The 26,224-nt window shown below is 36.2% G+C and overlaps 1 protein-coding gene across 1 annotated transcript in view; it reads right to left on the bottom strand.

Moving 5' to 3' along the window:
* ZNF277 (zinc finger protein 277) overlaps positions 1-26,224 on the bottom strand; it is a gene marked incomplete at both ends in the record, with an annotated part of 60,696 nt that overhangs the window by 32,023 nt on the left and 2,449 nt on the right. Inside the window, 4 exons of the mRNA XM_084259801.1 lie at positions 3,661-3,743; positions 4,111-4,199; positions 10,759-10,960; positions 21,339-21,451. Of these exons, the coding sequence (XP_084115927.1) occupies positions 3,661-3,743; positions 4,111-4,199; positions 10,759-10,960; positions 21,339-21,451 (487 nt within the window). The remainder of the gene's footprint in view (positions 1-3,660; positions 3,744-4,110; positions 4,200-10,758; positions 10,961-21,338; positions 21,452-26,224) is intronic.

The raw sequence follows: 26,224 nt of genomic DNA on the forward strand, positions 1-26,224 counted from the left end.
GGATCAATGAATGAATTATACACTAGGTAACTGAAAGAATGGGGAAAGGCCCGGAAAAGCAGTGTTAGCCTAGAAAACCTTAAAGAAATATAAGTGACAGGGCCTCCCTGGTGGTGCAGCGGTTGAGTGCTGGGCTGCGAAGCTGCCCACAGCCTCTGCAGCAACGGTTCGATCCCCAGCTGCCAGCAATGGTCCCACATGGCGTGCAGACCTCTCCTGCCACGCTCCTCCCCTCAGCAGTGTACTTCATCAGACTGCCTGTTCTGTTCCCCACTCTGTCTCTGGTGAATTCTCTCACCCTCCGGTGCTTCTGACTGTACTAGTGCTTGTATAAATAAATAAATAAATCTTTAAAAAAAGACAAAAGATTTTAAAAAAATTGAAAAAAAAGAAATATAGGTGATAAAGACCACTGCAGGTTTTAGAAGAAGAGAACAAAATGTTCTGTTGCATATTTTAAAATTGATTGAAAGGCGAGTCCACAGAAAAGGTAAAAACCACGAGGACTGCAAAGAAGGGTGTGGCTATGGGACTCAGATGGAACTAACAGAAATTGACAAATGACTCAAGTAAGGAGATGAGGAAAAGGAATGAGTGAAATATCATTCCAGAAATTTCCAAAATGAGTGACCAGGAGAATGGTGGTACCATCATGTAAGAAAACGAAAGCAAGAAAATCATGTTTTGGTACAGAAAAAATAATCAGTTCAGTTTTAGGCATATTAAACTCAAGAAGTTGATTGAGTTTAATATGAGAAGTCTAACATAGGGGAGGTTAGAACTGGGGTTCAGCAATGAACCAAGGATAAGCTGTGGATGAACTCAACTGACTGCCTACTCTGCAGAGCATCACATTTTCAGCACAGCAGTAGTAGTGGTGAGAGTGCACACACTGGCTGGAGGACAAAATCTTGGGAAACTTAAATACATCCATTTAGTAAAAAAAAGACGGTAAAGAACCAATAGAGGAAATTAAGGTCTTATGATGAGAAGGGAAATTTCTTAAAGGAAAGAAAAGGGGTATAAACTATGAAAATCCTCAAAAATCTTTCCTATTTCTAAAGCTCTCCTCAGAATACAGATGAAAAAATTCAATAAAAAAATCTGTTCCGTCAAAAAAGTGGGGAAAAACACAAATCTCACAAATGTCAAGGAACCTATGAAATGTAAAAGAAATATGGTTCTAGTCTTAATCTGCCACAGTAAGTGGCTCACTTAACGTCTCTATGTCTCCAGCCACTTATGAAGAAATACGAATTTTTTTCTTTTAGAAAGTGGGGTTTGGAAAAATACCAATGCGAACTCAGTAGTAGTATAGTAAATGCCACTGAAGGATATTTAAAAATAAGACATAATTCTTGTCCTTAAAGTAGTTATAGTCATTTTGAACTAAGAACAAATATACAAAGGTATTTAAATGCTTTACTTAGAGTTCCAAATGAGAGACAAAATATCAAAGGCTGATATGTATGCAATTAATCATTAATGCAGATCTCAGAAGAGCAAAAGCCCAGTAGTACTCTCATTAGAAGGTTCCCCCTCATGGATTTGAAAGTCTCCTGACAATGAGATGGGTTTACTCAAAAATACAGTCAATTATATAACCACCGCCAAGCAGTTTAATTGGTATAAACTACAATTTCCAGAAGCTAGATGAAAACTAATGAAGAGGAATTGTTTGATAAAGTATCATTAATAACAAAATAAGGAGAAACAACTAAACCTTGGCAGAATAGTTGATTTCATAATCCTCTGGTTACGTGATTTTCCTAGGATGAGTTCTTAGAGGGAGAATATGGAGCAAAAGCATCAACATCTTCAAGTTCCAATACATGATGACAAAATGCCTTTCAGGAATGGTACACCACATTCTTACAAGTGCTGGAAAAAAGTTCCTGTCTTCTAACATTCATGCCACTATTTAGTAGCATTATTTTCAAATCTTACTAACTTAATAGAAGAAAAAGGTATATTATGACTTTTGTTGGAAGTTATTTCTTTGGTCATGTAGACTTCATTCTGGAAATGCCTGCTACTGATTTGCAGAACTCATTACACATGAGATAATCTGTCCTTACTGCCAACTTCCAAAGGAGGATCATCCAGACAAACCTCTTACTTTAACCCTCCTTAATAGTTAGGTGTCCCTGGAAACCCCTTGGTTCCATGTTAACACTGGGGACTCAAGTCTATATGCAGATATATAGCAAGGATTGTGTTTACTGAGAAATAGCAGTAGTTAAGTAGTAAGGTTTGAGATTTTACAAAGAAATTTTTGGGAGGGATGATGACAATCTGACTGGTTTTGATTAAGGTCATTGTGAACAAGAATGGAAAAAAATTCATGGAAATTAAAATTAAAAATTATGAATGAGTTCACCGAACCAAAATTCATAAAATATGACAGTAAAAAAAAAAAAATCATCCTTGTTATGGGCTTTCCTAAGAAATCACTGTAGGTAAAAAAAGAGAAAGGAAGTGCCAATTCTTTACTGGACTTACTGCTATAGGAAAAGCAGAATTTTTCTTACTTATAAATCAGTATTCAGCAATATTATCTCTCCCTGTGGGAGGAAGTAATCATTGGGATGTTTACAAAATAAAATTTGCTTCAGGGGATTTTCTCAAATCATATGGGTGTAGTATACATAGGATTTATTTTCCTCCTAAATCTCTTGAGGATTTAGCAGAAATATTGAAATGACAGTTCTTTCTCATAACTTATCTAGCCATGTCAGAAGATAAAAAGAACACTTAAACCACAAAGGGAAGAGTAAATCAATTCAAAGAATAGTTGAGGCTAAATCAAAAGTAATGGGAAACTGCATATTTTTAAACAAAATTAATGACTTTAAGAAATTACTCTTCAACATATGAAAATTTTCACATTTATATATGCTCTTTTTATTTTTTAAAGATTTATTTATATAAGAACTGGAGTACAGGCCAGAAGCGCGGGAGGGTGAGAGCATTCACCAGAGACAGAGCGGGAAACAGAACAGGCAGATGGACTGAAAGCAACGCTGAGGGGAGCAGCGGGCGAGCAGGAGAGGTCTGCCGCACCATGTGGATATCTCCCTGGCTGTCCAGGAATCAAATCTGCACTGCAGAGGGTGCGGACAGCCTCACAGTGCTGCGCTCAACCTGCTATGCCACCGGGGAGGCCCTATGCTCTTTTTTTTAAAGATGCTGAGGTTTTCAAATTAGCTTTGTTCTAGTTAAGGATGAAAATGAGAAAGGCTACTCTGTTGATCAAACTATATGCTTAATTCATAAAGGGGAATAAAAGAAGTGCTAGTGCATAGCACATTCCAGTGAAGAGGAGAAAATAAGTTAATCAATTCAACTCAATTTAGCTGGGGGCATTTTTCCACGACTGCTGAACCCTAGCATGTGTCAGGCAGCTAAAATTATACTAAAATGTGTAAGCTTTGTTGTTATTTTAGATAATCCAGGAAGCAAAACAAAGCCAAAAATTCTCTCCGCATTTTTAACATGAAATGCTTCAATCTTCAATCAAGTGTATGCTTTTCTATGTTTTAAGATCTTTATGTATTATTTCCTCTTTGTGTATGTTTGACAATTTCCAGAATAAAAACTTAAAAAAAATATTATGTATGTATTTCCTACACATTGTTCATCCTTTAAAATAATTCTTACCAGTCTCTGTTTCTGAAGCTCTTCTCTAAGTACTCTATCTTCCGGTAAAACATCACATAACAAAAAATAATTGTCTTGCTCTTCTGTTGAGAGATTAGGAAAATAAATGAGAAACAATACCTACCATTTTTTCCCAGAAGAACTCTTGTCCTTTCAGCAAAAATATGTATCTATCCTTCTAGCTATCTACCTACCTACCTATGGGCCTACCTACCAATTAACCAACCAACCAACCAATCCTCTATCATCTATAGACACGTCTACACATATATCTATTAGGATCTCCCTTCTGTTACATGGGTCTGTTTCAGTTTTACTGAAGTTAGATAACATAAACACAGCAATTAAGCTTTAGAAATTATTAAAGTGAGCGATTTCTAATTTAAGACAGACTACTCCTTACAATTTTTGGATTATATAGAAAGAATGGTAGCCAAGATGTTCACTTACCAACAGGAGCTGTGGAATTAATTCTTATCACACTACAAAAATCGGTAATGGGCTGTTCAGTGAACCTTTTCCTCCAATATAAAATGTACCTTAGAACAATAAAAAAGAAAAGATGGTGAGAAGACTCAATATATTCCTTTATTCAGTATGATTGGATTTTATAAGAACATTTTATCATTCCAAAGCAACAAATCAAATGTTGACTGAGAACTGCTAGAAAATTTGTAAATACAAAGGCAGTAGAGAATTGTAGAAATAATAAATATTTAATGAAATGAAATTACCCTGTAAAGGCATGGAAATGATTAAACTTTACTATTCCCAAATTTAATAAACAGACATATGGGAAAGCTAAAATGAATTATTTTCTTTGTGATAATGAAGTTTTTCTGAAATCACATCTAAGTTCATGTGAATTTGAAATGCAACAACGATTAAATAAGCTTTATCATACATTTTTCCAATAAATTGAAACTTGGTTGGTTATCTTATACATCAAAAGAATAGGAGTCATAATAATAATGCAATGAGAAGTCAGTCTAAATTCTTTATCTGAATGTCCACACTGTGCCTGAAATGAGACAAATTTAGCCTTTGGAAAAATCACCAAGGTTATAATTCTTGTATCTAATAGGCAGAGTTATAAAGAAGCACATTGGCTAAATTTAAAAGCAGAGCATACCACTCAAGCCTCAATAGTTGATGAAAGAGGGAGTAAGATGATAGGATTCAACAAGCTGCTCATCTTCTCATTTGTCTAACAAGATTTATATTGGCAATTGCAATTTCATTTATCAAATGGTAACAAGAGAGATTGTGGTTTCCTTCATGGAGAGAAAGGAAATAGAAAGGCTGTCTATAGTTGAAGTGATGGGACTTAGTGAAACAGTTGAAGTACAGATGAAGTTTACAGAAAGAGGAGTTTAGGTATTTAAATGGTCTGATGCAGCACCTAGCTGTGTTTTACATGGTAAGTCCACTATACCTTTTAAAGAGGGATAAGAGCATTTAAAGATTGCTGAATTTGCCTTTAGTAGCCTCCAGCTTCCAGTATTTTGTCTCCTTTTATTCTTACCTGCTTTTTGTTCTTCACAATTTCCCAACCCCATGATTGAGAAAATGCCCACTACAGAAGGGGCATTCATGCACACACATATTAGGAAAAACATGTGCTGGCAGGAAGGTCTAAGAGAAAGAGAAAACTGTCACATGAGCTAAAATAAATCTAAATGGATGAGAATGCTGAGTATAGAACATAAAAGGAAAAGAAGAGCAGAATGTATAAAAACAGAACCATATGGTTTTATAATATATATGTATTTTAGTCAAGTACCATTGTTTTACACACTTGTTAATATTTTGATAGTATAGGATTTCTCCCTTCAGGCGTGGTCAATCATAGTTCTCCCACCACCAAAGCAGAGAGAGTCCTCCACCATAGTCCAATGTGCTCTCCCCCACACTGTTTTTTCTCCTTCTACTGTCCTGATTCCTTCTTCCCTCCTGGGTGCCTCAGATCTATGGTCAGCTTTTAAGGGTCAGTTTTAACATTTGTCTTTGTCTGATCCTTTGTTTGGTTTTTCTATATTCCAGAGAACCATATGTTTTCCTTTCTTCTTATACACAGACACACTATCAATTGATTGGTAAGTAAAGGGAGAACTCTATCCTTATAGAGCAGTGATAGACCTTGTCTTAAAGAGATCTGAGAATGACATATTTTAGGCTCTAGCTTAGCTTCAAATCATAAATACCATAAATGATGTATCATGTTTCTATGGCTTGCTCGCAGGCGTCCACGTTAGAAGTATCAGAAGCAGAAGGCAGTGCATATTAAATCCACACAAAAAGAGGAAAAGGCTGAAACATTTCCTTGGCCACTCTGGGATTGCTTCAGCACCCTGCAATCCTCAGTATCCTACAAAACTCTAATTTTCCTTTTTTCATCTCCCCCCTCTCCTGCCGGGTGCTTTTATTTCCCCTGGAGGAAAAAGAAAAAAGGGAAAAAGCAAAAGCAAGAGAAGAATTAAGAGAACATGATATTTCCAGTCATTGTTTTCATTATCTTATCAGCATATTTTCTATTACAAAGTGGTGACAGGGATGAAGGAACATAGGACAACCTCTATTAGAGATGTCAGAAATAGGAGATAGACTGTTCTTTCCAAATTGGAATACGGAGATTTTTATGACCAATTTCCATGACCAACCAACCAGATGCTGAAATAACTGAACTGAAAAAAACAGGAGAGTCAAATTCAATCCAGAGTGGCTGCATGGCTACCAGTACAACGAGGGGCTCTCGTCACTCCTGTCCATAGCTCCTCTGAGGACCATCTGATGTCTTCCAGATAAACCAAGAATAGCAGACAGCCCTTCGTAATATTGGTCCCATTATGGGGCTACATTTGTTAGAAGGCAGTGATAGTTCCTTGGATATGCAGGCTGCTTGTATTTGAAAAATTTTCAGATTTAGTAATCGGTGTGAAACAACACGAAGCAGGTAAGGCCAGAGTTGAAACTAGTGACCAGACTGTTACTTGAACTGTCATCAATTTACTTTATAATGAAGAGCCAGTCAACACAACAAGAGTCTCTTATCTGCTTGGATCTTGAGCTAGAAAATTTTTTTTTTAATTAAGACTGTGGTTAAATGCTCAGAGTTGATGTTTTAATAACTGCCTCCATCAATCCTGCAGGCAATACTAAATAGAGGAACGGGGACTATGCATTCAGACATATGAATGTGAATTAAACATTTTTAACCTTTTGAAACTCAGTTGACTCATTTGATACTTAAATAGAATGATACATGTCAATGTCCTGAGTGTTTAACAATGGGAGTTATTATAAGAAAAATGTAAATATTTAGATAAAGTAGTAAAGAAAAAAAGTAGTAAATTATAAGGTTTATTCCAGAGAAAAACTGGTGACTAACAACGAAACAATAATGATGTCATTTCATTAAACATTTTAAGCAGGTCAAAATAGTTTTATTAATAGCATCTGTGGGCATATACATGTGGCTAAGGTGGTGGAAGATAAGCAGAGTGATGATGATAATAAGGATGCCAATTATTAGCTGCTACTGGTTACTAAGACTTTACCTACCCAAGGTCACAGTTAGAATGTCAGAATTGGGATCTGAACTTGGTCTCTCTGGCTCTAAATCCAAACTAGTTTCCTACAACACAGTGCCTCTAAGTGTTAAGTGAGAACCACTCTACACAAAAACTGCAGAATAAAGGGACGGGAAATAGCCCCTAAAATTACAGTTGTAACAGCACTTGAAGCACCTTTTCCTCTTAGGGACAAAGGAGAATGATTTTGAGAAGACAAAACTGAGCTACAGAATATGCCCCCTTTCTGAAAAGCATTACCTAAAGTGGCCCTTGATCTGAAGTGCTCCTAACTTACTGCCCAAATACTGAAAGTTGACACCAGTTGTTGGGGGCTGTTGTTTTGGAACTGCTTAAGGAGGCCAGAGGTGCAAAGAAGTGCTCCCACAGAGGTAACAAGATCCTGATTCCAATAGTTAATGGGTCTTAGTCTCCAAGGATTTCCAAGTTTGGGTATTGTCACGGATATTTGAAGAAAAGGATTCTCATCACATACTTATTTTGGAAGGGAGTTTATTTCAAGGTTGTAGCACAAGGGAAGCAAGTACTTATATCAAATGACTTAATAATCATGGGAAGATTTGTCTAGAAGAACCTCAGTTACCTTCCTCAAATATTAGGGAAGGTTTTTCAGGGACCATGGGAGAGAAGACAATGCTTTATGCCCACAGTCTACCAGTTTTTACACTTAATGAAAAGTTATTTATTGTTCCATGAAAAGTTGGTGTGAATTTTGGAGAGCATATTCTGCAGATACCATTTCTAGCTACATCTCTGAGATATTAGGCAGCTCCTGAGAAAAGGAGGAAAAAGTAGCTAATGGGTCAGTCATATAAGGCAAAGTTTTTGTTTCAGAGTCCTTTTCCTGAAAGAATATTGGGTGGAAAGAACAACAAAGGTCTTTAGCAAATACTTTTTTTTTTTTAAAAAAGATTTATTTATGCATACAAGAGCTGGGGTACAGGCCAAGATGCAGGAGGTGAGAGGACCCACCAGAGACAGAATGGGGAACAGAACAGGCAGACTACCGAAATACACTGCTGAGGGGAGCAGCGGGGGAGACAGGAGAGGTCTGCCTCACCATGTGGCAGACTGGGGATTGAACTCATGCTGCAGAGGCTGTGGATTGCTTCATAATGCAGTGCTTAACCCCTTGCATCACCAGGGAGGCCCCAGCAAATACTTTTTTAAAAAGAACTTTAGTCACCCTTCACAGAATTATCTCACAAAAAGTGCTTGTAGTAATATCTTGCCTGCCCACCCTCCCACTGTAACTAGTGTGCTTATTGACAGAGGCATAAAGATTTGAGATATGATTGCTAATTAAGTAGCACTGAACGAGTGGGATTTAATATAGAAAAGGGGAAGAATTAAGGAGTTAACATTTATCTTCTGGAAATCTTATTACTGAATAAAGCTAACAATTCAGTATAAATAACTATGTTAAATGACTCAAAGGAAAGACTTTTATTTTCATCTTATTCCCTCTGCCTCAGAGAGTTTTATTGTTACTTTGTTTCAATAAAGAAAATGTCAAATAAATTTAACATGAAAACTTATAGCTTATTTCTTGAAAAGCACAAGGTAAGACCATCTCTTATCTTTATTTACCATCTTTATTACTTATTGTACTTGGCAGTAGCTTTACTCTCTGAGAAGTTTTATATGTACATATAAGATTATTCAAGTTGTACAGAAACTCTGAGTGAATTAATTCACACCAAGTGAATCCTCGCTTTCTCCTCCACACGCTTCTCCATCATACCATTTTTTTGAACTGAGGAAAGGAACCATCTCCAAGTTAATCCTGATCACAAATCATCAATGACTATATTGCTATGGAGTAGTATTTTTAGTTTCCCTAAATAGTAGGAGGGTATGATCTAAAGGTGATTAGATTAAAAGATATTGAAAAACAACAGAATTTATTCATGTATATTCTTGGTCAGTTTGAATTTATCACATTTTTACTTCCTGAGAGTGAAAATTAATTTAGGTAGGAGGACAATGGATAGAAAAAATTTGGCTTCAAACTTCAAATTACTAGTTAACCTCTGGGAGAAACTATTTGATAACCCTGTCAATGGGTTTGATTAAGAAAGGAATTTGAAGATCTGTAGCCCACTAAGTGTTCAAAAATCAATAGACGTGACTAGATATAATTACATGTCATATATGAAGACTACATAATTACATATCATATATGTGTTTTCTCCCAGAAAACACACGCACAATAATGCATGAGAATGAGAAGCAGAGAACACTTCCTCTGAAAATAAAACTTTATTATACCAGTTGCTGGCATACATCATTCATATAACTGGCCTCCCCTACTTTGTTTTACCTCTACCCCTGACTAGGCAGCACCAAAACTGACTCAGCAATGCTGAGTAAATGTAAAGGCCCACACCAAGAAGGCACACAGCAAACATTTAGTTATTGGTACTAGGTAGCTGGGAAGGGAATGAAGGACTAGAGAATAGGTGATATTATCTGTATGACTATTTTGGCGATTCCAACTTAAAAAATTATTCCGGCAGTTTGGAATGCTAACTGAAATGTTCTCAAAAGTTAAAGTTCACGAATGATAAATGCCTATGGAAAACTCAAGCTATAGTTGCAGAAAACTAATTTTTGGCTACCATTAATTGGGTATAAAAGATGTCTCAGATCTTAGCAGGTGCCCTTAATAATGTCATGAACACAACTACTCCGCTGTAACTTCTTAAGAGAAGGCATTTCTCTTGGTCAATTACATCTATATATTGTGAATTGGGGAAAAAATAATTGCCTCCATTATTTGTCTGTTGATAAGGATCATTTTAAGACAGGCACTTATAAGTTCTAGTCTAACTCTCTTTGGACCTTGGCTGTACAGGTCAGGTTTCTGTATTTCCAGTGTTGGCAGTTCCTCAACCACTCAACCTCTATCCACTCTTCATTTTCTTCATCCTCTTTCTCTCAGTACCTCAGTCATTGACCTTAGCAATAGTCTACTCTTATTCTCCCTCTGCTCATGGCATGACTCATTTTTTCTCCTGGTTTTTCAACCTTATCTTAGCAGGTAAGCTGACAGTAGTTTGAACAATACCCTTTGGTTTTAAAGATGCCAAGAGGACCTCTATTCCCCCAAACTGCCCTTTAGTTGGCCTTTTACCAAGTGTATCTGGATTTTGTGGAAGGACTCTCTAGGTTGTAAGGTCTGAAACATGAAAAGAACATCAGTCTGAGAGAGATCAGGATGCCAACAATCCCAAGGACTGTGGTAAAGGGTCTATTACCCGCTCTTTGGAAAGTTGGTCAGTTCTTGAATATGTAGGCAATACAACATTATGTAACATTCTCAGATACAATTTATACAATAAGGAAGGCAAATGAGTGCAAAGATTAAAAAAAAAAAAGACAAGGAAGAGGTCTGAAGGAGAACATGAATTTTTAAATCCGTACAGGAAAAAATTTTATATATGTTATGCCATTCCTCTAAGGAATAAATACATTGAATTCTTTTATGGACCAAACAAAAATTTACCTTTGGAAATCAGCAACCAACTTGACATCAGCTATAACAATCTTATGTTCAATAATCATGTGCTTCAGAAGTGTGTCCTGTTCAGTCATAGGAAAATGTTCTTCACAAAAAATACAAGGCACAGATGGAGAACCTTCTAAAGTGGTGGTGCCACCTGGACTTTCTGGCAGGGAAAGCGGCTCCAGGATACAATCCCTACTGTCTGAGAGACAAAAAGAAAAGGAAAAAAAGAGAAAAGCTGAAACCAACTCTCTTTAGAGAGATTTCTTATCCCTTTCATTAAAGGACCCTAAAAATATTTACATATCTCCAAAACGAAAAATACACAGTACCAGTGAGCAGGATACTTGATTATCATTGTAAGCAGCTTCTATAATCCAGAGGCAGGGAGTACTGCAAAGCAGTTCAAACTCCCCATTTGCAAGCCTGAATGGGGGAAACCCATTTATCAAGGCAGCTGTTCAAGCCTTCTTCTTGGACACCTGCCAATGGCAGTAATTCTAGGGGTACTTGGAGGGGGAAGGCTGCAACACACTGGGTTAAGGTTCTAAGGTCCAAGCAAGCCCATGGCTTAGAATCATCACACTATGGGCAATTAGTGGTATACATTGAGGCTACCGATGGATGCCAGGATAGTCTTTTAAGCTGTTTCTTACAGCACCTGCAAACTCGCCTCTGATTATTTGTCATGTGCCGAGAAGAAACTAGCTCTCACATTAGGTTGACACAGCATGTGCTGTTGGTCCAGGTGGCAATTTTCAATGTTGATTTATGTCTACTATTTGCTTACTATGTAATTACGTATCATAAGTCAAGTTCCTGTGAACGAAGAGATGAAAGCTCAATTACAGACATTCATGGTAAACAAGTTTCCTGCGTATACTACGACTTTTCCAGTATCACCTATCGTACTCTTAAGAGTTAAGGCCTAGAGCTCTTCAGCCCCAAACAGCAGTCACTGGTGTCAGGTGCCCTCTTCAGTCTTCCAGGGTAGAAGGCTAGACCTGTCACTCATGAAGGCTACTGAGTCGTTAGCAAGCAGGCAACTAGGGTAAGGCATTTGGCATCTGAGGAAGGGCAAGAAGCCAGACAGAGAACCACAGTCTTTGGAATTAGGTTACTATTAATTCTACAGTTACATTTTATATCTTTTTTTAAAATTATAATTTTGGGGTTACATTTTTAATCTTACTTTTACCTACTTTATCTTATTTTTAATGGTCTTCTTAACTGATTAATTCATTTGACCAGTTATTGTGTACTACTAACCACGGTCTAAGTATTGGATAAGTGATACAGGGGGTAGCATTCATTGACTTAACAAAAATCATCTGAGTATCCACCAAGTCCTGTTCTACATTGCATGACATGATTCTTACCATTAAGGCTAATGTGTTCACAATTTATTTGAAGTTACAAATAAGTTAAAAAGAAAGAGATAGAAATGACAGAGTTTGTGGGAGCACAGGGTTTGGGGAGTCACCTAACTGAGCTGGAGAGAGAGGTCCCATAGGAGATGTTCTCCAACACAGCACTAATAATAATACTGTTGTATTAAAGTATGAAAATCAAGCTGGTTTAGATCCATAAAATTACTTTGTACCAGAAAAGATGAACTTATTTAATACCAGAAATAGGGTATACATGACAATAGGGAGACTAATTAAGACATACAAGCATTATAACAATTATTGTATTCATTAAATTTGGTAAGGAGTTAGGAAATTCTCTAGTTTTTCAGCTGCAGATTACATTCTTCAGTTGTAGATCAAATTCTGTAGGAACTTAATCCACATGTGAAAAACAGAGTGGAGAAAGAGAGACAAGCAACACATTTAGGAAGCTCTAGAATATTTTCCTTTCGCTAGAATAGGAGAACAAAAGCTAATATTCTAAATAACAGACATTAGCAAACATTAACTGTCATGTAGGAAAAAACAAGTCACTGTATTACACCCTTCTCCCCAAATTTAATTGAGATATTTGTAAAATATTGTAGAAAACAAACATAGTGTTTTAATTACCACCAACAGGAAGAGCTCACATTACTATTGTGCTTGTTTGCTATTTACAAATTATCAGCAAAGTCCTTGAGGCTACTTTCTCAATTAATCCTACCTATTCTATGTGGTTAGTACTATTATATCCCCATCTTGGAGATGACAGAATTGAGAAAAGTCAATTAATTTTCGTTCTAAAGTCACTGTGTTAGCAGTGGTCTAAACACAGTATGTGGAGCCTAAATTGAAATTCTACATATTCTGTGCTTGGTGCTAAAAGGCATTTCCTCAACTGTTTCTTTTTTAATATGTGTTTAACACTGGTTTGAATTTATATGTATTTACTGGTCACTTTGAATTTATATGTATTCTGTACGGCCCTGCACTATAGGGCCCTTACTCTACTTTCACCAGCAACTCTTAAATCTTAGTAGCCCTTATCCTCCACAAGTCATTGTTTATCTCCGTCATCTTTCCTCTTTCCTAAGCTTTACTGCAAGCACTCTACTACTTTATTGTAGTTTCCTACTTTCTCTTCCCTTTTGTCTGGTCAATGTCTAGTTCCTTCTTTTTGTTTCTCTCCAAATTATTCCTAGGAGAATTCCTAAATGTTTACATATACTATAACCAAATTGCTTGTGGTTACGGTAAAGGTACACAGGAACAAAATCATGAATATTTTGCAATTTTCATGCTTGTGGTTTGGGAGGTACTAAGTTGTATTTTAGAACTTGAGTTACCCTCTACCCTCCACAACTAAAGTTTTAATAAGACATTTGAAAACAAGATTTTATAGTTTTTTCTCAGACTCCCTGATCATTTAGCATCATGTTAAAATTGTAACAGCATTTATCATTTATACAACGACAGTCCCTAGAAGGCAACACGAGTCCTGCCTGTCCATACTTACCTGGGACACTACTTCACACTATCCCACCGTGACTACCACCACCATTGTGTTTATTTTGTGCCAGACATTATGAACCATTTTATTATTTTTTATAAAGATTTATTTATTTTTGCATACAAGAACTGGGGTACAGGCCAGAAGTGTGGGGGGTGAGAGGATTCATCAGAGACAGAGTGTGGGGCAGAACAGGTGGAATGACCGAAATACACTGCTGAGGGGAGCAGCGGGCGAATCAGGAGAGGTCTGCTGCGCCATGTTGGTAGCTCACTGGCTAGGGATCGAACTTGTGCTGCAGAGGCTGCGGACAGCTTCATAGGTTGCGTCTTAACCCCTTGAGCCACCAGGGAGGCCCATTAACCATTTTATATGCACAGTCTTAACACATAATAACCTTAGGACACAGATTATATTTCTTTCCCAATTTTATGGTTAAAACTGGTCTGAGAGCTTAAATAACTACCTTAGTAAGCAGCAAAACCAGGATTTGGATCCAACCAGGTTGGCTTAAACATTAGCACCCTCAACATAAATATAACACTAAGGAGTTCAGACCTTTTCCTACAGGAAATAGAGTCACTTCAATTTTTAATTTGATATGGGGAGAGTGTGTTGGAATGAGGCAAGTCTCAAGTTGGGTAAAACGAACAGTTTATTGCAAATATCCAAATAGGAGGGCTTGTGTGAAGCACAAGCTTACTCTGTGGTGACTGGTGCATATTTTATATGATGCCACAAACTACTATTTTTAGAAAACCTGATATAATCAATTGTATGCCTTTGTAATTTAGGGTAAGTAAAAAGTCTTTATTTTAGTGAAATAAAGTAACTTTATTTATGTGAAATAAAGTAACTTTATTTATGTGAAATAAAGTAATGTTGTGTTTTGCAGCAACATTAGCAGTGCTGAGAAGGAAGGGACAGAGAGGAGGCTACAACAATTCCCAGTTACTGGTTGGCCATGGTGTGTGAAGGAGAAAGAAATTAGGAAACCTCCATGGTTTCTAGGTGGGGAGACTGTACAAATGGGGGTACCAGTTACTAATCTAGGAACACATGTGGAGAAGTAAGTTTTTGTTTTGTGAAAGGAAAGGACAATGTTTTAAACAAGCTTAGCTGATCTGCTTAGAAGTTAGATGTTCTGGTCATGGCTGGTGGACAAGGGCAGCAGTGACTGGTATTTCAGGAGATGTATCTGTGTTATTGTTTCCCAGCTCTTCTCCAGGCCCTCCTGTGGGTCTGACCCAAGCCATACTCAACAGAGCAAATACCTGTTGTATATAATTATTTATTTGCGTATCTCTGCTATTGTGGTGTCTGTGAACAACTCTAGATCAAGGTCTAAGTCTTCCTTATTTTCTTATCTCTAGTGTAGTCTATACATTGCCTGAAATATAGTTGGTATTTGATAAATTCAATTTGACAAACTGAATGGAGAAGTGAAAGAATGAATATTGGACCAAAGGTACTTACCAACAGAGTTACACCTTTAACTCAGTTTCTAGGGAAGTTTTATCTCAGGGAATTCCTGTGGCTTTTAGGGAAATTTTCTTTGCCCAAGATTGAGAGAAGTCCAACTATAATAACAGCCAGATATTTAGTGCTGGGGGCACTGGTATAATGGGTCACTGGGTAATTAATAAATGATGAAGTAAAAATTACATTGAATTCTAAGATAATAAATATTATTAAGGAAATCAAAGCATGTTATACTTAGAGATTTTTTTAAAATCTTAAATTTTTGCTTAAATTTTTGCTTAAATTTTTTTTCATATAAAGATAGTCCAGTAAATGAGGAACACGTGGCAATGGGAATGCAGAATAAGTTATACCACCCATCAGGGTCGATCTGAATCCTAAACACATACCTTAGTTTAGAGCAGTAGATTCATTTCCAGACTGTGCTAGTAAATAATTTGGCCTGACTTTGAGGCATTTGATAAATCCTCTTCCTTAAGTTATTGGAGCTGCAAGAATTTGGGCTGCTTTTATAAGGACAGAGTTAAAAGTAGTACTGCAAAACACTTGAGATTCAGTCATGTTTTCAGAATATTTAGAAATATGTAATTTTCTAACTTATCTACAAACTTTTTTGTATCTTCAGTGAAATTAAGTATTATAAATTCCATCTCCATGATATAACCTGCATATTATGTGACCAATCATAAAAATCACTAGACTTAAATATGAAGGATGGGGGAGTGAAATCATGTTGAACAAGGAAGTGCACACAGACTTTAGTCTTAGCCTTTCAGATATAGTATTAAATTTCTTATGTGTTACATCACAATTACAAAAATAAACCCAAAAAGTGATATAAATGTTGTATCTCTAAAGTAGGTGGAAGTCAGTTAACATGAATGGTACATGTTGTAAATTACTTACACAGCAAGCACTGATTTTGCCAGCAGTTACTCTGACTAGCACTGGCTTCATTGGAATGTTTGATGCAACTTTCCTAAAAATGACATCATAATGACTACATTTATTTTTATTTTCAAGCAGCGGTTTACATACCTGACAGTACATATGAATCTAAGAGAATTTATGAAACAAGCTTATCCACATTTATTTTTATTTTCAAGCAGCGGTTTACATACCTGACAGTACATATGAATCTAAGAGAATTTATGAAACAAGCTTATCCACAGATACTACCAGTGTAATTACTCTGTGGTGACTGGGGCACATTTTATATAGTGCCACAAACTACTACTTTAAGGAAAACCTGATATAATCAATTGAATGCCTTTGTAATTTAGGATAAGTAAAAAGATAAATTTTATGGGGGAAGAGAAAAAAATGGTTTCTGGATTTGGGAACAACTTCCTCTGAAAGATTTTAGAAGGACTATTTTATGATAGATAAAATTTTACATTTTGTAGGTACTTAGCTAATTAAAAAGAGAAAGGACTTTATCAAATGTGAAAAATTAAAGACTTCGTTGATGTTTTTAATGAGTTTGTTGATATACATTTGATAAGAATAATGTCAGCATAACATAGAAGTGGTATTAGTTTGTATGCATTTTTTTCTCTGTAAAATAAACACTTGAGGCAGTAAGGGGAAGCTAATTATTTAAAGAAAACCTAAGCAATATATAGAGAAGTTTAACAAAACTCTTAAAAATTCTAGGTAAGTCCTTCTTTATAGGAAGTAAGGATCATACAAACACACACATATTATATACTAGGCTATTCAAGGAAGCTGAGAATGGAGATAAAAAAGCAGCAAAGGCATTTCTTCTTGTGTTTAAAAAACACCTGACTGACAAACATAATCCCTTCAACAAATGGTGTTGGAACAACTGGAGATTTGTAAGCAAAAATAAAATAAAATAAAATTAGATACAGACTTATATCCTTCACAAAATATTAACTCAAAATAGATTATAGACCAAAAATGTAATACACAAAATTACAAAACTCCTAGAAGATAACATAGTAGAAAACCTTGATGATGTTTATAGATCTAACACTAGAGGCACAAGAAAGAAATAATGTATAAACTAAACTTCATTAGACGTAACCATACCAAGAGTAAACCCTATGCATTTACAGTCACTATGATGTGTCATTGTAGGATTATCTTTGGTAAAAAATGTACTATTTGGGTGAATGATGCTGATAATGGAAGAGGCTATTCATGTGTGGGTGGAGGATATATGGGAAACCTCTGCACCTCCCTCTCAATTTTGTTGTCAACCTAAATGTACTCTTAAAAAATTTAAGTACTAAAAATAAAGAGATGGTAGAGATATCGAAGAGATGTAAAGAATCTTAAAAGTGAAGAACCCCCTCAAGAAATTTAGTTTAAAACAAAATGCTTATTAAGTCAATGCTTATTTGAACTTACTAAGTAGCAATCAATAAACCTATCCATATATTTATATAAAACTCACATAGTTAAGTAATTATCTTAAAAAGATTGAGAGTAAATAAAAAAAGCTAAGGAAAGATTATATGCGCTGATGAAACAACAATAACCCATCCACAGTTTTGGTATGTTTTGCTTTGATCTAAATATAGTTAATATGATTCCAGAAAATCTTTTCTCTTTGAATTTTATTTTGGGACATGCAAAAAAATATATCCAGAAATAATGATTTATAAACGATTCTTCTTGCGTTATACAGTCATTCAAAGTTCTAGTGTTCACCATATGATCCTACATGGGATAAAGTTCTGTACAAACAGAACACATAAATGCAAAAAAGCAATGCATTACAAATCCTTAAGGAACATATAGATAAATCTGCACTCATGTCAAATTGTCATGATGTACTACCTCTGACTTTCCAGAAATGGAAGGCAAGCCATTCAGAATCACTGCATGAGTCTGAGTTAACAAAAATGCTTATTAGCTTTCCTTATGAAAGGAGAGGCTGAGTTCCTAATGCTTGAGAATTTCAATCATCCATGGGAGCACTGAGGGAAGGTCTCTGCTGGGGCATGTTGCCACCACTGCAATGTTGAACATGTAGTGGGTTCAGAACCTTTGTGGAGTGAGATGTCAACAGCAGAGAAAACCCTGTTTCCCTCTAAGCCTCTTAATGTCTAGTGCCTCAAACCTCCTAGTCCTCTTTCAGTCAGCAGATTTTACCTAACAAAAAAGAATGCAAAAACAGGAAAGGGGGATTTTAGAAGCAGGTAAGGGGGCAGGGGGAACTCAGCAAAGCTAATCAAATGTCAGCAATTATTAATAGGGTTGTTCATTGCCCTTCCTCTTTTTTCTTTTTATTCCCCAAGGTCTTTAATCCTTAGCTCTGAGTCTATACAGCATTAACGTATTTAAGAAGTAAGACTTTCTGACAGGATATAATCATTTTAAGTAAGATCTGAAAGTTAAGACATAATGAGGGACATGTATGATATAACAACACTGAAGATATGAGATCACCATCCAAAGACACCAGGTTTCCAATGAATGTTGACTATTAAAAATGTGTAATAGCTAAATAAAACACGGGAATGTAAAATGACTTATTTTAGTTGTATAAAATAAGGTAATGGGACACTTCCATTTAACACAGTTAATACATTTAAGACTACACTTAAGACACAGTCAATACTTAAGACTAAAGGATACAGTGGTGGTCAAAAAAAATCTTGCAGAGTAGAAAGATGCGGTATTCTGAATCTTACTGCCAGCTGGCATTTCTGCTGTGTTCTAAACTATGACAGTGGGAGAAGAGGATACTGCTCTGATAATCTGTGAAAATTCATATGCCATTTTCTAGGTGAAAGCCACTGGGGTGAACAAACCCTTACTCAAAAAAGTATAAAGAACAGAAAGCTTATGAACAGCAAAGAGACCATTCCTATTTATTAAAAGATAAATACACTTTTTGGTCCATTAAAATATTATTAGAAAACTTCAAGGATGAGTTCTTTAAAATCTAACATGTATGAAGCCAGGGAAAACCTGCTTTGTCTTAATAATATGTGGATTTTATAAAGAAATTGAGTTTTCCTCTAAGAGTGGCTAAGACTAGAATCCCCAGGCTGGATTAATCAAATTCTGGGGGTAAGGTCTGGAATAGGATCCCTAGGTGGGGCTGGTTTAAAACCTGCTGTTCCGGCCTATGCCACTGTCTAGAAAAGACCACTGTGGTATCAAGGACCTGGTACCTTCCTGTCTAATCCATTCAACCTTTACCCTCAACTTTCAAGATACATCTTATATTTTCTGCCTTAAAGGTTTACATTTATTAGCATAACCCCTATGAAACCTTTGCTTCTAGAGGTAAAGATTTTTTAAAAAAAGATTTATTTATTTATGCATACAAGAGCTGGGGTACAGGCCAGAGGTGTGGAGGGGGTGGTGAGAGGATTTACCAGAGACAGAGTAGGGAACAGAACAGGCAGATTGACCAAAGTAGCAGGAGAGTCAGGAAAGGTCTGCTGTGCTATGTGGGTTGCTCCGTGGCTGGGGGGAGGGGAGATGGGGGGATGGGTATTGAACTTGAGTTGCAGAGGCTGCGGACAGCTTCAGAGCTTGTGTCTTAACCCCTTGCGCCCCCAGGGAGGCCCTAGAGGTAAAGATTTTTATAGAGGTAAGTCTGAGATTGGGGTTAAACCTTCACAAAGTCTGAGGATTCTTGAGCACTCAAGAAATTGTATACAAAAATAGATATGCACATATACACCTCTCAGAAGATTTCAGATTTTTTTCCAGGTTCTCAAAGAGATCTGTGATGCTCAAAAAAGCTTCAAAACAAAATCAAACCCACACAAGCCCAGAAATGGTCTACGAAACAAATAATTTGTGTTTAAAAGTGAGATAAACACTACATAAAATGCTGACATCGTAGAGCTGTGTATTAAGCACACATAAGTGAAAATGAATAGCATGCACTATATAACACAGAGAAGTGTGACAAGTCTGAGGTGCTATACTGCCCTGATGTGATAAGGTAATGCTCTAAAAACTGGGGCTTTCATAGTTTAGAGGCTTTATTCTCTTCAAAGCCAGACTGATGAAGATGGTGACTGGTTTCTTAGCAAAAATTCATAAACAATCTCTGATTTCATGATCATGCTACGAGGAAGGCAGCTTTGTTACTGTTGAGTAAGAATCAGAGTTTCAAATTCATGCCACTGAGTCTGTGACAACTCAACTTCATCATCACATGTTTGAAAGTCACTTAACTGGCAACAGCTTCACTCAGTGACGATGCTGCCACAGCGAAAGGTCTACTGCTCCCTGAATTTCTGCTTCTGAGAGTCTACCAGTTCCTGACCATTATGAGTCCCAAAACAAAATTAGCAGTTTGCTTTGTTCAGAAAGACTATTCCTTACAAGTATAGGCCTCCATTGTCCCAGCAGAGCAAATCCTTTCCTTTCAGATACTGAGTAGTTACCTTTTCCTTGACCAAAGTGTTATACAGTGTTACACAGCTAGTAAGAAATCCAGAGGATTGAAGTTCCAAGCTGTGTGACTCCAAAGCCCAAACTCTGAATTATTATATTCTCCCTGAGCAAATATCTTAACATTTCAGTAATGATGAAGACCTTGGTTCCCCTCCCCTTTCTTGACCATAGGAATGTTATTTTTAAAATACAGTATATGGCAATTTATTATTGCTCCTTTGCAATTTTAAGGTTTTTTTTTTTAAAATGGATATTGTGAATAACTAAATCCCAATTAAGCAGCATTATTCATCAAATTTTATAAGCAAGAGTACTGACACCTATAATTGAAATTTTCTTTTGTATTATAAACTTATTTTCAATAATAAAAAAAAACCTCTATCATGACCTTAATGAGAAGAATCTGTACATTTTAAAGTAAACCTGTGCACTGCCCTGGTCCTCAGGACAGCACTCCATTCTTACCACCAGCAGAAGCTGGTTCTCTTTTATATGCACATCACCTGTGTCCAGGGACAAGCCCGCCCTCCTGCCACCCAGTGCATGGAGGGGCAGGAGGAGGAAGGTGGCCAAGATGCAGGTGGGGCTTGAAGCCTCAGGAGCAGCAGAAAACCAGAAGGTGGCCAGGGTGCTGGCTTCCTGTCTCTCTGGCTGGCTGAGAAGTCCTGAATGCCCCACACTGAGCTAACACCAAAATAATTACAGAAGCTCCTGCTCAGTGTCTCCCAGCCTCACCCCTACCTGTGGAACAGACACCTGCTGAGACAGCAGCTCAGGTGGGCGGTTCAAACCCCACCAACCCCTAGCCCCTTCACGCAGGTCTTCGAAAAGAGCAAATTCATCTAATACTGACCGACTCCCAGAGAACTGAGGGTGGGAGAAGGCGTGGTAGTCATACGTGTGATACTCTGAGCTAATGTCAAAAATGAAATACTGACATTAAAAAAATTTTCATGTAATTGAAATATTTTTAAAACATTATAACCTCTTAAATGCTAAGCTTTGTAAATATGGACAACAGCATATTTTGTATTAGTAAGACAACATATATTTAAAAATATACATAATCCTCTATATTGTTTATGAAACATTATGAGAAATAACCCTACGGTAATCCAAGAAAAAATTTTTCCTGTCATTAAATTACCTTCACAGATATAATTAGCTTATTAGCTTTTATGTTTTAAAACAGAAAATAAACATATTTTATTAAAAATAAAAATAGGGGGCCTCGCTGGTGGCGCAAGGGGTTAAGACACAGCACTATGGAGCTATTCACAGCCACTGCAGCATGAGTTCAATTCCTGCCAAGGAGCTGACCCACAGGGCACAGCAGACCTCTCCTGTCTCACTTGCTGCTCCCCTCAGCAGTATATTTCAGTCAATCTTCCTGTTCTGTTCCCCGCTCTGTCTCTGGTGATCCTCTCACCCCCACACCTCTGGTCTGTATCGCAGTTCTTGTATACATAAATAAATCAATCTTAAAAAAAGTTATTTTTTCACAAATAAAAATGTTAAGGAAAATAGACAAATAATCTCTAAAAAAATTGAAACCAAAAATATCATCTGCATGGAAACTTAAGTCCAAAATTCTCTCTAAAATGACAATACTCCTTTCCAATGCACTCCCTTGGCTTTCTCTGAGCTTTAATACAAAGCTGAAAATTCTTGGCCAGCAGGTTGGCCATTTTAAGATTCATAAATTTGGGTAAGAGTATATATACACGGCCCAATAAAAATCCTTTTTTATTTTATTGCTTTTTAAAAGTCCCAGTAATTTGGAAGATAGAACGTGAAGGGAAATTAAATCTATTGAGGCTGCAAAACCAGAAGTGCAGATTGCAGGAAGGAGGAGAGCTATTAAATACAGGCAGGCTGAGAGCAGTGTACAGAACTCATTGTAGAGAAATATAAAGTAATGAGTTAGGGAACACCAAATTCTAAAGAAAATGAGCACACCCTTGGTACTCATATGCTACAAGACACTGAACAGAATAAATAGAGGATAATAGTCTAAATTTTTAGCACAGTGCTTAAAAAATGAAACCAAATTCTAAGATGTTTATTGTCTTGGTGTAAGTCAAAGGAAGTTATTTAAAAACCAAATAACTATCAATAACTTTACTTGAAATAAAGAGTAGTTCAGGTCACCTTGCTTTAAATTTTCTATTACAGAATATTCAAGTAAAAGCAAGCAGACACAAAAGCTATGACTAGAGCCTTTGATATTCAAGCGGATTAAACAAATGAGCACTGGTGTTTTTTAATGGAGAGAAGATTATGAAGAAGCTCAAAAAAAAACCAGACAATTCTACAGGGACCATGAAGAATATAAAGATTTGGGGCAAAATGTTACATATGGTAATAGTCACAAAAGAAGCATGAAAAATAAATTAGGGGAGAGGTTAACACTAAAAAATGTGATTTTGTCTCCATCTTCAATACAGAGTTAACTATGTTCTCCCAGAAGAAATACAAATGGTTATCAACATGAGCTTAAATGAAGCAATCATCTTTCTTTTCTGAAAATCAAAAACACAACCAGAAAGTAGACAGTGTAAAGCATATGAATTTCCATCCATTTGCTATTTATGGGATTTAGCAAATTTCTTTTGCATCTTTCATTTTTATAGGCAAAAAATCCAAATTGTTGGATGTTAGATAAGATATACTTTAAAAATGGTGAAATGAGACACAGTCAGTCTCCAGGTATTTTATTACTAGTTTTGAAGGAAAACAACAGAGCTGAAACTTCATTCTAATCACCCAAGCTAAATATGGACAACAGCATATTTGGTGGAAACTGATGACACAGACAGCCTATGTATGTATAGGGGAAGCCTGGAACAGAATTCAAAGAATAATTCAATGTCCATTTATAAAATTTTTAAAGCTACCTAGCACCTGAAGCTTTTATGGTGATTGGAATCTTCCTAAGGTCTCTGAGTAAACCCAGAAGTAGGAGAACCACTAAGGCAAGTTCTACTTAGATTGTTAGTAGGCGTTATCTAGGCCTATACCCACATACTATTGATAAATCTGCTTTTCATATACTTTTTTTGTGTGAATGGATATGAACGGCATCAATAACTCTACCATTTCCTGAAAAAACTGTTAAGCCTAAAAGAAAATAACTCAAATTTGTAAAAAGTGAACCGCAGATGAAAACAATGTGCTCTAAGCTATCACTGCTTCTTGCTGAAGCTGGGGAAGATGGCTCAGGCCCTAGCTGAGAGTAGGCACAACTTTCTGTTTCCGTCACCTCTGCTCTCTGCCTCGCTTCCCCTCCAGACAGCCTCTTCTTACCTAGTCTTAGAGAAATGATGCATTCCTTATACTTTGAAATTAAAGTTCAATTGGTAACTAAATTGACCCTTTCCCTATAAAAACTGCCCTATAAAAACAAGACTGAGGTGTTTATTCAAGATTATCTACTACTATTAACTTAATGATAGAAAAAAGGACCCAATTTCCAACAAGAGAATGATTAAATGAATTTTAGAAATTCATTAAATGCAAAATTAAAGCATTAACAATGCTTTGAGAAATTAATACCGTAATTTGTATTTTTTAAAAATGTAACATTGATAAATAAAAGGAATAAAACAAAACAAGCTAAACTGGAGTGAGAAAGAAATTACTTTTGTCTTCTTCCTCCTTTTTATCTTTAGCTACTCTAGATTATATGCCCATAGAGGTTGACATTTACTCAGGATAGATGAAGTTACACATCTGGTCATTTTTTGAGAACATCTTTCCCCCCTGATGTATTCGTAATTTGTTTAATTATCTGTGTATTATTTAATTCAGATCACCCACTGAGTTGGTATCTGGGACATATTTTATTTTATTTCTAGGACGCAAAAGCTAGAGATTGCAGGTCCACATGAGGGCTGCTTAGTTTGTCTGAACTATTACTTTTAAGTATGTACACACATATAAAACTTTCCCTCCCAATTTTTCTAATTAAAAACCTTTGAATATTAACCTTACCCCTAAATTTAGCCTTTTTATTTCTCTCTTTTTTAAATTAAAATGCCCTCTGGATTCTGCAAGTGAAGCCATGAACAAACAATTGAAAAAACAAACTCACTTGAGAGCCTTTGGAAATACATTCTTCAGTAATTTTTTTTTAGTGGCTATTAAATTAGAAAATGCACCTTCTATCAAGGTACTAAAAAAACAAAAAAACACCAACTCTTTGGGATGCATAAGCAGCTTAGTTTCCTTTCTAGAGATTTGAGATTCATTCCTGGAACTTTACTCTTAAGGCAGTTAGAGTTAGGTGAGTGTTTTAAGAAGGAGAAGAACACAGGTAACAAAATGAGTTAGCCTTTAATCACCCAAGGTAGAGTACCATCTTGATTTATCTTAATTTATGCAGAAATATAGAAACGCATTGTATTTTATTTTATTTGGGGATAATGAAACAAAATCAGAACATCTGTTGGCATGTTAAATGTCTTTCTAATTAAATCTAGCAGTTGAATGAATCAATTCATTAGCAACAAGCCTGGTTTATTATCTCATTAATACAGATGGTTAATATGAGGAGGAAAAATAAGAGAATTTCAAAAAGTACAAAAACAATTGAATAGTGACAGGGACATCAGGGAGAATACTATTTGAAACAAAGCACTAAAGAACTTTGATTTTGACTAATCAATGTGCTAAAATGGAAATGAGGACATTTATAAACACACACACACACACACACACACACACACACACATATTTACTGCCACAAAGACCAGTCGGTAGCATAGGAACACATACAGAGATAGAAATGACCATCTGAACCACAGAAAGAATACTTTTTGTGCCAAAATTGGGAGTTTAGAACATTATAAGTAAATAAGATTTCCCCATTGCCAGATTTTTTTTTTTTTAGACTTTCAATTTAAAGATTTATCTAGCTTGGCATACAGCCATCACTTATGAAAATTAAAGTTTAATTATTTCAAACTAATTATTCATATTAGTAAGTGGAAAAATGATTAAATACTTCATTTACTCATAGGCTACTTATTTTGCAAACAACTCCAAAATAATAGCACAATACTAAGTACAGGGTTGCCAGATAAAACACAGGATGCCCAGTTAAATTTGAATTTCAGGTAAAAAAGGTACTACAGGTATTGTGTAAGTGTATCCTGTGCAAAAACAAAAACCAAAAAAAAATTAGTTGTGTATCTGAAATTCAAATTTAACTGGGCCTTATCCTTTATTTTCATTTACTTAATCTGGCAATCCTAATGAGTAAGAAGCACAGAAAGCTCCCCTGTATTTAAAATAGATGCTAAACATATTAAAAAAAACTAGCAACAATAAATCTTGGAGAGGATGTGGAGAAAAGGAACTCTCCCGCACTCCTGGTGGGAGTGCAAACTGGTCCAACCACTATGGAAAGCTGAAAATTCCTCAACCTGCTAAAGATGGAGCTGCCATATGATCCAGCAATCCCACTCTTGGGTATTTACCCAAAGGACATGGAAACATTTATTCAAAAGGGCACCTGCACCCCTATGTTTATAGCAGCACTATTTATAATAGCTAAGCTATGGAAACAACCCAAATGCCCAAAAATAGATGACTGGCTCAAGAAGATGTGGTACATGCACACAATGGAATATTACTGAGCAATGAAAAACGATAAACTCATGCAATTTGCAGCAACATGGATGGA

Source organism: Talpa europaea, assembly GCF_964194135.1.
Source record: "Talpa europaea genome assembly, contig: HAP1_SCAFFOLD_127, whole genome shotgun sequence".
Classification (NCBI taxonomy): Eukaryota; Metazoa; Chordata; class Mammalia; order Eulipotyphla; family Talpidae; genus Talpa; species Talpa europaea.